This window comes from Podospora pseudoanserina, chromosome 3 (assembly GCF_035222485.1).
Source record: "Podospora pseudoanserina strain CBS 124.78 chromosome 3, whole genome shotgun sequence".
NCBI lineage: Eukaryota > Fungi > Ascomycota > Sordariomycetes > Sordariales > Podosporaceae > Podospora > Podospora pseudoanserina.
In genome coordinates this window covers 2,574,007-2,587,606 of record NC_085922.1, presented here as the reverse complement: position 1 = coordinate 2,587,606, position 13,600 = coordinate 2,574,007, and the positions used below count along the sequence as shown (strand labels likewise).

The window sequence follows — 13,600 nt, the reverse complement described above, 5'->3', positions numbered from 1 at the left end:
TATTTTGCTCTCCCGTGGCTTGCTGTTGGGTGATCACCGTCATCTGAACTCGTGATCTGTGTGATTTTCAAGTTTGCTTCTGCTGACTTGTTGATCTGTCGTCGGCATTTGCGTGGCGTAAGCGGGTGAGTCCCGTCCCCGGGTAGGTCGCGAGGTTGGGTCTGGTACGGTCCGGTCAGGCCGGGAGATGGGCTGTCGATGATGTAGGTAGAGAGAAAGAGTGCAAACTTGGGATGATGAGAACATGTCAGCATGGGGGCTATTGCGAATATCGCCACTTGTTGGAGCATGCTGATATCCCCGACGGCAAAAATTGTGAGCATCACTGTCTAGACATCGGCACATGTAAACTGTTTCTGTTCTGTTGAGTCGAAAGTGGCCAATGCCCTGCTGCGCCCACCACGCAAAATGCCAACATCAAAGTAACAACACAGAGATGATCAATTGGCCCGGGTCAAAGAACTCTGTGGCCGAGTGGTGTTGTTGAGCGAGTACAAGTCAGACTCGTTTCCCCAAAGAAAGGAATGCTGTCAAGCGACGTCGGTAAAAAGCACCAAGAATACAATCATCACTCGCGGAAACCTCGTCTAGGTCATGCTCTTTAATATGACATAGAATGGGATCCCGCCGGGTGATGATTGTATACTTGCAGTCCTCTCTTCGCCATTCAGTAGACAAGCATCCCATTCTTCCAGGATACAAGCCAGTCCCAGTTGTACTAGCTTAACACTACTGCCTGGCCTAGAACCCCCTTCCCCAGCCTTCTCATTCCTTTGGTACAGTATCCTAATCCACAACCATGCAAATGTATATATACACAGCCATCCATCTAGATGCACCCCCATTCCATGTTCATGCCGTATACCCCAACAACAGCGAGACCTGCCTACTCAGCTGCGTCCCAAAGCCCAACTCAAACGCCTTCCTCGCCCTCTCCTCCTCCGCGGCCATCCCATCCTGGAAATCGTACAGATACCTCGAGAAAGTATACGCCAGATTCTTCCAGTGCATATCCCCGGACTCGGTCAACCTCGGCTTCAGCTCCTCAATATACCTCCGCGGCAGCGCCCTGGCAAGGGTTATCTTCATCTCCTGCTCTAGCTCCTGCGCTTCCCTAAAAATCCCCGCAACTTCATACTCTGGCGTCCCTGGCGTCCCAAACCGAATGGCCTGGCGGAATCGTTTGGTGAATGGTATCGCTGGGTTGAGGTAGCTTTCTGCCCTCCTCAGAGCTCCAAACCTGAATTTCCTGGCCAGCCACTCGCAAATGCCATGCTCGATTTGCTCCCGCCATTGCCTGGTGAGTTCGCATTCGCGGTGCATGGCATTGACAGTTTCCCGAATCTCTAGGTGTTTGAGAGATTCAGCCTCCGACCTGTGCCTCTTGGCAATGTTATCGACGACAGAGCTCACAAGGTCGATACGATCAGCTGTAAGGGGCCGTGCCGAGCGAAGAATGCTCTCCAATCTCCGCGTCGTATACCTCTCAAAATGAAGGTTAGACTGAACCCCCAGGAGCCAGAGCGCTGTCTCCAGGTGTCGTAACCTTTCTGCGCCAGCTTGGAGCCAGGCCGTGTTTTGATCATGAATCCACAACGTCTTCGTCATGGCCAAGACTCTCCTAAACTGTCTAGCAGCCGAAAAGTTCAGCAAGCCTGGACGTTTCCCGTCTCCTGAGCCCAACAGCAAAAATGTGGTTTGGTTGAGTTTTGCGAGGCGACCTTGGATGAGCGCCTTCGCGCTTACCCAATCGCCATGTGTTACGATGATTTCGCATAATCGCCTGAAAAGATCGGCATTGGGGGCCCAACTCTCGTTCAGACAAGCCTGGGTCAGCTGAACAGCATCTAAGGTGCGTTCAAAATCCAGCAGGCCTTCAATGATAGCCTCCATGATCGGCTGGCTTAGCGGGACGCGCTGGACGTAGTAGCCCCGTATCCTAGCTACGTCTCCCTCGACAGCCCACCAAAGGCGGTTGATTCCTTGATGGCGATCTCGTTTGAAGTGGGTGATAGCCACCCTCCTACGTAATCTCATGCCCCGAGAATCGTGACCGAAAAACCTCCGAAGAATGGTATGGAAGCCCAGAATATCGCGGCTTGCCCGGTAGTGATAGAGTAGACACAGCAGTGTCGCCTGCGTTGGCCGGAAGCGACTGACATTGAGGAATGAATCCACCACGGCTTGGGCGAGGTCGTGCTCCCCAAGATTCGTGAACCCCCATATAAGAGTGTTGTAGTTTTGGATCGAAGGAGACACCTCGCAGGTGAGAATATTGAAGCAAATCTTGGCCACAAATCTTTCCCTCCTCCATGGGTTAAACTCGGAGATAACCTTCATATTGGCTTCGTTTAAGCGAGCCCTCTGTCTAGCGGCATCTTCTGCGTCCAAGAAAGCGTCCTTGTAGCGCGGGTTCCCATCTGACCGGAGCATCTTGACCATAGTCTGCGCAGAGTCGGGGCTGTTTAGCGCTGGATGCGTTCCTGGTGCCTCTTTCTCGGTCCTCCAATAAGCCACTTTGATGAGCCGGTCGACCAGACTATTGACCATGGCGACTGTTTTCATCCTGGCTATTTCGGTCACCGGCTCCGGGGTCAACGGCTTCATCATGGCTTCCTCCTCAGCCAAGGCGTTACTCAAGACACTCAACGTTGCAGAGCCTGTAGCTGGTCTTGACAGCTTGTGTGATTTCTCATACGGAGTGACCATCCTAGTCTTGCATATATGATTCAAGACGTATCGTAACGTCGTTGGTGGTGGTGGAGCTAGCTTCTCCTGCTCGGGCCGGGGCCGAGGTATTGGTCGTCGTCTCCGCCCAGCTTGCCGTGGTGGTTGGGGCGTTGGCTCGACTGTGCTCTCAGCGGTCGAGGATGACGAGAGTTGTTGAGTGGCTTCCTCAATGAGGTCTTCAGATGGCTCCGGAGCCCCAGTCGCTTGATCAATCTCCAAGCTGTGCCCGTTTGCCTCGGCAAGCGCAGCTAACCTCTGCTTTGTCTCTTCAATCTTCTCGTCGAGCTCTCGTCTCCGACGATCCTTCTGCCCAGCATCAAACACGGCGGCCGTGGCCATGATAGCCGTGTAGCAGGCGGTAAAGACATCGCTGGCCAGAACCTTTCGTCGTCCGTGGGCTTGGGCACTGGTCGTCAATGGCGTCACCCTTGTCGGCGGCGACCGTCGGGCTATGGTGTGTGTGGTTCGATGGCACGCCCGACAGTGGCAGCCCTGCAGCCGGGCTGCCATTGACCAAAGGCTTGTCATCCTCGGGGCATGCCGGCCAATCTTGTGTTGGGACCGACTGGGTGTTTTGGTGTTGTGTTGTGGGCAGTCTAGTGGGCTGAGCTCAAAGTGTTGACTGGCCCTGAGCTTTTTGTGACCTCAACTGAGTTGAGCAGTCACGAAGGCGGGGTGGCCCGAGCTCCCGCGCCAAGTTGTGTAATTATGGTGTAATACCCAGTAATTACACGAGCTGTATTGGGGGCCCGCAGTCTCAACACCAGCGGGGCAGGAGTGCCCCTCCATCGCGTCCATCACGAGAAGCTCATCCTTGCGTCGGCTGTCCAAGCTCTTTCATACACATACACATCTTCACTCATCCGTTGGCACTAGAGCCAGGACCAATCTCACAACATGTTCGCCCTCACACTCACAGCCGAGCTCTCCGGGTATGTTTACGTATCTCGGCTCTTCCATATCATGAGCTCATAGCTTACATCCATCCCACACAGAGTAACAAACCTCCGCCCAACCGACACAAAAGAACACCCCTTCTGGTACACCTTCAAAGTCCAATGCACCTCCTGCAGAGAAGTCCACCCCAAACCCGTAGGCGTCAGCAGATTTGTATGATCCCCCCAACCCCCCAACCCACACCACACCACACTCACTCATTTCACCACTCACACCCGCCCACAGGAAGAAAACGAAATGTCCGGCTCCCGCGGCGAAGCCAACTTTGTCTGGAAGTGCAAGAACTGCAAGCGCGAATCCTCCGCCTCCATCCAAACCGCCCCAACCCCCTACCAACAAGGCGAGCCACCCAAGTCCCAAAAGATCATCACGTTCGACTGCCGCGGCCTCGAATTCGTAGAATTCATCCCCGAGGGCGAGTTCGAGGTCGACGGCCTAGAGTCCAACACTAAGTTCACCGGCGTGGAGCTCAACGAAGGGGAGTGGTTCGAGTATGACGAAAAGGCTGGTGATGAGGTCAGTATCAAGGAGTTGAAGTGGGATATTGTAAGGGCTTAGAGAGTTGAGTTATAAGTCGCATTGAAACCTTATGGTATTTCCAGGGGGACAAAACGCCCCATCGAGTCTTATTTTGCGCTGTGATACCAGAAGGTAATACTTCTCCCTAACGCCCCCGGTCCAGTCCAGAACCCTATGCTTTTGCTTGAAAATCATAAAACGTCTGTATCTCGCTCTTTCTGCATTCAACACCCTGAAAGCCGCCCCTAATAAACTCTAGGATTATTCCCCATTGGCCTCCAACTTCCTCTTTCTCTTAGCACTCGGAGAAGGCGCCAATCTTGCATTAGCCGGCTCCACGTTCAACCCATCCGGTGTCTTGATCATCCCATAATCCCCCACCGCCAATTTATTCCCACAGGTCAAACACTCGTCCCCAGGCGGTGGCTCACAAAAGATGCTCAAGCAGATACTGCACACAAACCCCGTGTCCACTACGTTCCTGTGGCAGAAACACGCGGCCCTGAAATCTACCGAGTCCGCCGCCGGCGTAAACAGGCATTCTCCCACCGGCTTCCTCAGCTCATCTCCCTCTCTTTGTTTGCCTGTTTTTGGTTTGCCCATCAGTGGCCCGGAGCCGTCATTCTGTGCTGCTGAAAGCCCGGAAGATGCGCTACCCACTCCAAAACCGAACATGAGGTACTGTAGGATGCCTTGAGGGTCGGCGGCTTGAATAAATGTGCCTTGGGTTATGAACGAGGCTTGCTCGAGGAAGGTGGCACTGCCTCGGAGGGCAAGGGTATCGATGGCGATTCGGGACATGGAGGCTGCGAAGACAGCGTTCATGGTGGGGATGTATTGGGAGGCGGCGGAGTCGGAGACGGAGATGACGAGGATACGGCCGTGAAAACCGACCAAACCGGTGCTTGCGGTTGTGCCTGGGGCAGTGGTTCCTGCAGTAGAGTTGGAGAGTGCCTGGCTCGCACTATAGGCAAGCGCCGTCTTGTTCATATGAGCTAGGGCGAGTGTTAAGGCGCCTGACATTTGAGTTGTGGTCTCGTTGAGGTCCGGTGGTATCGTGCTCCCGATGAGCTCACGGAGGGAGGTTACGAGGGCGTGTTCGATTTGGGCGTATTGTGGGAATTTATTCGCTGTGTTTAAGAAGGTATCCGTCTTGCCGGCATCTCGCATCTCAACATCCTCTGATGGTGGTTTTGGGGGCGTTGGATACAGCCATACAGCTCGGTTCGTGTGTGCGGCTAAAATGGCGATCTGGTTTGTGTTGCTTAACGCTAGGTGGGCGTTGATGAATATCTGGATATTGGCAATGGCCTTTGAGAGTGGAAGAACGTCCCCCAGTGCTGCCCAAGCGCGTGGGTTTGTATCAATGATGATGGTGGTCAACGAGGGCACATCTTCGAGCTTGGAGACCTCGTAGTGCTCGGAGGCGTCCACCGCATCTTGGGCGCTCATTCTTTTCGAGCCGTTCCCGCTGCGTGGCGAGGTGTTTTGGATTGAGTTCTTCGTCAGAGCAGTGGCACTTGAAATCGATGAGGGGTTGGATCAAATATGTTCTGTTCGGTAAACCGCAATTCGTAGATAGATAAGGTAGTCGTCAAGACGTCACGTCACGTATGGTTGAAGTGGCGCGCAAGGCTTTACTCAGTTGGAGTCGATTTTCAGTGGGCCGTCTTTGCTCGTATACATTGAACTTGGCAGGGAAGGTCCGTCGCGTATTCTGGCTCAATTGCGATGGAACGCGTCCCGAAGATAAAAAGTCAAGAAGAAACCCTGGTCGATCCTGGCTGGCATCGCGCTTCCACGTGAGGCTAAGACCGCTTCGGGGTACCCCTCCACGTTGTGGACAAGAAAATAGGGACCTTCAAAGATAGTGAATAGGCCGTCAATATAGTCAAAGGACCTCGAATCGTTAATAGAGGTCTTGAAAGAAGTTGAAAGGCATTAAAAATTAGTTAAGAGGCCTTGAAAGAGAGTTGAAAGGTCTGCTGATCATCATCTGAGATCTGTTCATTGACTTTCGAGGCATGTTGGAGTCCTATTATTTTGTTCACGCACCCCTCCAATAGAGATGGCACTAAGCTGGCTTGGGCCGCTATTCGTGGGGGTGGGGGCGCAATCAGATGCTAAAGGAGAGAGAGCTCCATCAGCCAGCATCGAGGGGCAACTGCCATCCCCAGAGGGCGGCTCTTTCTCGTGTCACGACAGATTCGAGGTTAACTTTCCAGATTGGCGGCTCTGGACACTTTGTCACGTTACTCCGGGTCTGGTCGATCCTCTGCCCTTTTATTCGTCACTTTTCCATATCCTCGACGCCTGCGATTGATAAGCACCTGAATCCTACGTTTGATTTCGATTCATCTTATCTCACCTATCTATACGCCTACATCTTGTCTGACACCTGCCATCCCTTTGACAAAAACCTACCCGCCACCGGCCTAACCAGACCCTACCAAACCTTATCCTCCAAAGATTAACATTTGCACTACTGCAGCCACAAAATCACCAACCTTCAACACACATCAACATCAGTCACAAACAAATTACATGGCTACCATAGCCGAAGCGGCCGCGGCGGCGCCTGAGCCTCTGGGAAGGCTGGATCAGACACTGCTCATCTTCGCAGGTCTTATGGAAGGTGGAAAGGAGGACGAAGAGACTGTCAGAGAACTCGGCGAACTAACACGACTTCTTAACGATGACGTCGAGGTTACCAAGAAGGGCGAGACATCTGTCACGACTGTGATTGATAGCGACTGTGTCGATACCATACTATGTTACCTCGACATGAGACAGCCCGACGTCGTACGCGCCCACGCCGCACTATGTACCTCTGCCTACCTCAAAGCTGCCGGCGAGGATGGCGGCAAGAAATTGGCCGAGTTTTTCCATGACCGAGTCCGACGGGGGACCTACGATGACTACATTGTTGCCTTCTGCGTCGCTGCCACCATCTTCCCTATTGTACCCGATCTCACATCCGAGCTGTTCCTGAGTGAAGGTTTTCTTGCCAGTCTAGGCCCGCTTATGAGGCGGAAATGGAAAAGCAGAAAGGTCGAGACGGCGTGCTTGGAGATGCTGAATGCCGCCTGCATGAACTCGGCTTGCCGAGAGGCTGTCCGAAAGTACTGCACAGAGTGGCTTGAGGAGATCGTCGAGCAGGATCCCGACGACGCCGTCAAGTCCATGCATACGGTCGATCCTGACATGCACCTCCAGGAGGGATCTATTTCTATGAGACGACACTCTCTGCAAGTCCAGAACCTCGCAGCAGTGGTACTGGCGAAACTGAGGGTCAGCCAACACATCCTTACCCCCCCTTATTGACGTATTTTGTGCTGCCTTTTCATGGTGATGATGTCTGGCTGACATCACGCTTGAAGGCAGTTCCATCTACCACAGCCACCGCCGGCCCGGAAGCCAGGATACAACCGGCGACGACTAGCATCGAGGACTTATCTAAGCGGTTCACCAGGATGCTGCTAGACGAAGATGAAATCGAGCATGTCCAGCCGTCGATCGAGGGCTTAGCCTACGCGTCTCTCCAACCCAAGGTGAAGGAAAGTTTGTCCAAAGACTCCAAGACACTGAAACGTCTTGTCAAGGCTCTCGATGAAGCCCCTCCCAGGTCCCCGATGATTTACGGCGCGCTCAGCATTTTTGCCAATCTGACCAGATATCGACCCATCGAAACAGACGAAGAGAAAAGGATACGGCAGCTCAAGGCGTATGCCAACGCTGCTGGAAAACTACAGCAGGTTGACCCGCTAAACGAAGACGAGCACGTCACAGAAAGATGCAAACGCGTTTTCGAGGCTGGGCTTACACCAGTCCTTATCAAGCAAAGCAAGAGTGGTTCTGCGGCCTCCTTGGCGTTAATCATATCCATCATCCATGCCCTTTCCACCCCTCCCCCTCTCCGCGGTCAACTCGCACAGCAGGGGGCTGTCCGTCTCCTCATCGCCGCATGGACGGCCCTCCCAGAAACGGAAAACGGACCTAAACGTGCGGCTGCCCAGGCTCTAGCGAGGATTTTGATCTCTACCAACCCGGCGCTTGTGTTTGGGGGCACGAGACCGATCCCGCAGAGCGCGGCTATCAGACCGTTGGCGTCTATCCTCACCCCAGACCCCACCGCGGACAGGAGGGACCTCTTGCCTACGTTTGAGTCGCTTATGGCGCTCACCAACCTCGCCTCTACGGACGATGACACGAGAAAGTCTATTATTCGGACGGCGTGGGATGATGTAGAAGAACAACTGTTTAATCCCAACTCGAGGGTCTGCACGGCAGCGGTGGAGTTGGTGTGCAATTTGGTTCAGGACCCGGAGCAAACCCTTGCGTTGTTTGGGGATGGGAGTCCGAAGGCGAAGAATAGGGTCAAGGTTATTGTTGCTTTGGCTGATGCGGAGGACCCCAAGACGAGGAGCGCGGCGGGGGGCGCGCTGGCTAGTTTGACGGGGTTTGACGAGGTGGTGAGGGCGGTTGTGGGGCTGGAGAGGGGGGTGGAGGTTGTGTTGGGGCTTTGTAGGGATGAGAGGGAGGATTTGAGGCATCGGGGGGCGGTGGTCGTGAGGAATATGGTTTTTTCTGAGGGGGAGGTGGGGAGGCTGGCGAGGGGGAAGTTGGTGGAGGGGGGGGCGGTGGAGGCGTTGATGGAGTGTGCTAAGGGGAGTAAGAGGAGGGAGGTGGTAGAGGTCGTGGTGCAGGCTGCTGAGGGGTTGATGGGGGAGGGGGGAAAGTAAGCTGAGGGAGCGGGTTGTTTTAAACACTGTTTGTTGGCATCGGGGGCAGGAGTACATTGGAGCGGAAGATTGAGGCTGGCAAAGGAGCATGATTTGACATGTGAGATTAGCTTGACATGATGGTATTATAAGATTATTGTAATGTTGGTAATCTAAGAAATATCCTAACTCTGTGGTGGTGGTATCCCATTGTGTTTTTCAAGATCCTCCAAACTCACACACATATATATAATACTACACACGCTCACCTTCATCCCTCCGCCCCCCCATCAAATATCACTACTCCCCCATCCCTCCCCAGCAATATCTTATGCACCCGCCTACTAATAGCCTGCCCAACCGCCCGATCACTAAACCCCCCATCCCTATTCGTCCCCTTCCTCACCGACTCCCGTATCAACGGCCCCTCCTCCTCCATCGCCCTCTTCAACCGACTCACGCTCTCATACTCCTGCGCAATCCCCACCGCGATCGGCTTCGTGACCCGCCCAACCTCCTGCAGCATCCTCACATAAATATCCTTCGTCTCGGTCCCAGTCCTGACCTGCCCAGAGTCCATGCAGAACCCCGCCTGGGTGTCATTCGTCTGATCCCTCAACCGCCGGTACGGCGCAGTGGAGATGTGCTGAGTAAAAACGGCGATTTGCTGCGAGGTTTCAATCGGGGCGTTGGTGTGGTGGATGAGAGCTGAGTGAACAAGCTGTAGCTGGAGGAGGGATTGCTCGACGAGGTCTTCGTTGATTATTTTTTGGTTGTTGTTGGCCGGCCGGTTGGGCTGGGTGCTAGAAGGGGGATCGAGTCCGTCACGGACGGCGGAGACAAACTGCCTGTTTCGAGCGGACTTTTTCTTGCGGAGGAAGGGGTTTAGGCCTTCGATTAGGTAGATCAAGGTAAATCCGGGAAAACTGGACTTCATTGAGGAGACATGCGAGTCCAGGTTTGGGGTGGATGGGGAGAGGCATAACTCCACAAACCGAGCGGCGGGCATGATAGCCATGGCGTACTTCTCCGTGTCGGTTCGATGGGGAACAGGTTCCCAGATGGAAAGGGAAGGGTTGTATTCCGCGTCTACCTTTCGCTTCCAGCGGACGATGTTGTCAACCGGGGAGCGGGAGGATTGGACTTGGACGGAGAGGTCTTTGAGAAGTTCCTCGGTCTGGATTTTGATGGTTGGGTTGAGGCCGATGGGGAGGTCGACGATCATTTCGGGGGTAGAGACCTTTTTGTCGGTGCGAAGTTTGTTCACTTCTGCGAGGGCGGCTGCTTTTTTCTTTTCAAAGGCTTTGGTTTCTTTGGCAGCTTCTTTCTCGAGACGCTTGCGCTCTCTTTCGGCGGCGAGGGCGGCGGCTTTGGTTGCTTTCTCTGCTGCTTTTTCGGCGGGGGTTTTCGTTTGTTGCGTTTTTCTCTCCTCATCTGGGAGGTCAACAGCATTGGCTGATAAGACACCTGTGGTGAACCTCTTGTTCCTTGATTTGGTAACTGTCGGCGGCCGCTTAGAGGTTGACCCAGAGGTGGTTTTTCGCTTGGAACTGGCAAGGTCCATAATATCAGGGAGATCGTCTCCATCGGAGTCCACATCATCCATGGCGTCGTCAGAATCGTCAAGCCAAATGACCTCTGACCAAGTCTTGCGGAAGGGACGAGATGGCTCCGGCGGGTGGCCAATATCAGAGGCTGGAATGGGCGCCGAGCTCGAGATAGGAACCCAGTCAGCAGTCTTGCTGAGTGTGCTCTTTGCTCGCTGCGTCAGCGCCGGCGAGTTTGAGATGATATCATCCGCCATAAGATTCCGCTTCGGTACAGCTGGCATCGGCTGTTTCCCCTTATCTTGGGGTGTCTCGCTCACAAAAAGCTCGTCGTCAGACAGAAAGTCCACTTCTGGCTGGTCAAGACCTCTCCGCGTTGGTGCAGTCTCCTTGCCCCTGGGTGGCGAACATCTGAAAGGGTCACTGTCCGGTTCATCGTCAGACAAAAGGTCTATTTCTGGCTGGTCGAATCCATTTTGCGTAGATGCAACCTCTTTCCCTTTAGGTGACGGGCTTCGAAAATGATCATCATCCATTTCACCTTCCGAATCATCAAGCCCGGGTCGGTAGAACTTTCCTCCAATGTTCTTTACTCCTTTAGGGACAGAGCTACTCCGTTGCTGATCCCTGGGCTGCGCAGAAGGTGGAGGAATCGAAGCTGCCAATGACGGAGAGTTCCTTTTTGGACTTGATACGATTGAGTCTGCTGCGCTTATGCGGCGCTTCTTGGTCGCTGGTCCTTCTGCGCTAAGCCCTTTCCATGACCACCCAGTTCCAACCACTGGGTTAGCTGCCAACTCATCGTCCGAGACGAAGAGGGCATCTTCGATAATTGGTGATTTCTCCCTAGGTGGGCGCCGTTTGGAGCCTGCAGCCGGGAGAGATGGTTGGCGAGCTGTGGGTGGCCGAGGCGGAGAGCTCGCGAGAAGATCGACAATCTCGGTCATCGTATATGAGGCAGAGGCGCAACCAAGAGATCCTTGTAACGTGATGTGTTGCTTGTGGGGTAGTGTAGTTTCTGGGGACCCTCAAGTGCCGGCCATTGTTTAAATGACGTCGGGGGGCAACAACACAACGCCGATGTTCTGGAGTCGAGACAGTTTCTCGTTAGCTAAAGAGACGCGCCATGAAGCGCGCGAACCTAGCGCCATATCACGTGAGAAGCTTAACTGTCTGCCACCCCTGTCGGCTCCCCAGGAATAAGCCCCGCTTTCAACGGTCGTCAATGTCAAGTTTAGAAGTTTCACCTGTCAAACCCCATTTCAATGCCAATAATTTCCTCAACATCTCCATTCTTCTAGCTGCAGATATTCCGAGTGTCTACCTTCCTCATCTGTCTCTAAGGCAAGCCGTGTACGGCCGTACGGAGGTCTCCAGGGCGGAGAATAGGAAGAGCTAAGATAAAACAACCATTCGGGGAATAATCGCACGTGGTCGATCTACGCCATGATTGGTGATGACTTACCACAGTGGTCATTGCTCGGACCTCCTTCTCCTCTCACTATCAGAAGAAGGATGAACTTCTCGCCGCTCTCCGCCTTGGAAAAAGGCAATTTCTAAAGTTGGTCCTGATGTCGTGATGGATTCGGGTCTCGACCTCTTGCAGATACCGTCCGTGCGCACGGCCGTTTTCTTCCCCACACCAAAGAACCGAGCGCACATGTCTCAAGGGTTGAATTGAAGGGGGAGAGGGATTTCCAAAACATTTCTGCTTTGGGAAAGAAACGCTTCCTTTGCTATCGGACCGGGTTCCGGGGAGCGGGAATACGGCACCGCTCCGCTCCGATGGGAACGCCGGTGAGGAGGGGGGAGACTAGTAAGTCTCCGGTGGCCTCTCCCCATGGGGTATCACAGGCGTGTCTGTCGGGTGTGAAAGACGAGTTCGAGACCGAGGAGGATGACAGTGGGATCATGAAGGGATCAGTTTGTATGGCAGTATATATTGAAAGAAAGAAACATATGTCATGGTTTCAGGATCCATGAAGCTATATGCCGTGTCTCTTTAGAAACTCATCAAGCTTGGTTGTAACTGGAGTTCTATGCATGGGCTCTACACTCTGTAGACTTTGCATGAAGGAAAAGGGGTCAAGGCGTTGCATGTCGGCGGCATTGCTGAGCGATGTGCTGCCAAGCCAGAGATTCTGAAACTGTGGTCCCGCCTATCAGCTGTCCTATTTGAGTGTGGACACTTTGAACATGGAGTTGATCACACTGACGGGTGACAGCTGGACATTTTAACCATCAAGAGGAATTCTCCGCTGCGGTTATCTGCTGAGGCACATGTACATCACCGATTTCTCCGGACCGGACTATTGGTGGGTGAGGATGGACCAACAGCTCCGGACCTAGGGTCTGGCTTGTGTGGTCTTGGGGACGGGAGGAGGACCTAGGTAAGCAAGGTAAGCCGTCCCGTACCGCACCGGCCAGCCGGGACGGATATCTTTGGGCCCGGCAGCCGGAGCTATCAAGCGTCTGACTGGTGGCCAAAAGAGGGGCTGGGGCACCTGATTGAGCAAATCTTTGCTGCGTCTGGTGATCTTTTCTTGTTGGAATGCGAATGGTGTGGTGCAACTTTGCTTCTTCAAGTTGGGGGATGCTAGGTGGGGGTTGACACTGACGATAACAGGCCGATTATGTTTGCTGTCTGTAACCTGTTCCGTCTTGTGGCCCCTTCTGAAGATACCGATGAGATTATCGAGGTCTGGAGGAAGAGGCGTAGAAGGTAGAAACTAGTCCATGATTGGATGGTGCTGCCGAATAGTGGTGTTGTGCCTGCAGATAGTGTTCCCCCAAACAGTGAGTGGATGAAAACTGGTGCCTTGTTCTGCAGCTAAATTCGTCTAATCCAGAAGTTGCAACCCTGTGCTGCACCTCTGGGCGAGAAGTTCAGATGCAGCTCATCCCAGACTCCACTGTGAACATGGAAGCACACAAACAAGATCTGGAAAGGCAGATCGTCATGTCCAAAGTTGCTGGGAACAGACGGAATGTCCGATATATGGGTGTTGTCTCGTCCTTCACCACCTTAGACCTCGGCGGCCGAGTCCACCGGTAACTTTGAAATATCCGTAGAGTGGGAGTCAGGTCTACCATAGGAAGCCCAGCTGTCACCTGGTGGCCAGAGCG

At 53.6% G+C, this 13,600-nt stretch overlaps 5 protein-coding genes across 5 annotated transcripts; 2 read left to right on the top strand and 3 right to left on the bottom strand.

Annotated features, from left to right (window-relative positions):
- Window positions 1-852: 852 nt before the first annotated feature.
- Window positions 853-3,258, bottom strand: QC764_307440 (uncharacterized protein; the record flags this gene model as incomplete). The annotated part of the gene is made up of 1 exon (XM_062945849.1): window positions 853-3,258. The coding sequence occupies one exon, from the start codon at window positions 3,256-3,258 to the stop codon at window positions 853-855; it is 2,406 nt and encodes an 801-aa protein (XP_062801885.1).
- Window positions 3,259-3,481: 223 nt separating this feature from the next.
- Window positions 3,482-4,245, top strand: QC764_307430 (uncharacterized protein; the record flags this gene model as incomplete). The annotated part of the gene is made up of 3 exons (XM_062945848.1): window positions 3,482-3,662; window positions 3,726-3,840; window positions 3,913-4,245. The coding sequence occupies exons 1-3, from the start codon at window positions 3,628-3,630 to the stop codon at window positions 4,243-4,245; spliced, it is 483 nt and encodes a 160-aa protein (XP_062801884.1). The 5' UTR covers window positions 3,482-3,627.
- A 222-nt stretch (window positions 4,246-4,467) lies between these two features.
- TFB4 (RNA polymerase II transcription factor B subunit 4) lies at window positions 4,468-5,658 on the bottom strand (the record flags this gene model as incomplete). The annotated part of the gene is made up of 1 exon (XM_062945847.1): window positions 4,468-5,658. The coding sequence occupies one exon, from the start codon at window positions 5,656-5,658 to the stop codon at window positions 4,468-4,470; it is 1,191 nt and encodes a 396-aa protein (XP_062801883.1).
- Window positions 5,659-6,750: 1,092 nt separating this feature from the next.
- Window positions 6,751-8,948, top strand: SHE4 (SWI5-dependent HO expression protein 4; the record flags this gene model as incomplete). The annotated part of the gene is made up of 2 exons (XM_062945846.1): window positions 6,751-7,497; window positions 7,587-8,948. 2 exons carry the CDS (start codon window positions 6,751-6,753, stop codon window positions 8,946-8,948), a joined length of 2,109 nt encoding a protein of 702 aa, XP_062801882.1.
- Window positions 8,949-9,198: 250 nt separating this feature from the next.
- QC764_307400 (uncharacterized protein) lies at window positions 9,199-11,625 on the bottom strand (the record flags this gene model as incomplete). Its single annotated transcript, XM_062945845.1, has 2 exons — window positions 9,199-11,492; window positions 11,616-11,625. The coding sequence occupies 2 exons, from the start codon at window positions 11,623-11,625 to the stop codon at window positions 9,199-9,201; spliced, it is 2,304 nt and encodes a 767-aa protein (XP_062801881.1).
- Window positions 11,626-13,600: the final 1,975 nt, after the last annotated feature.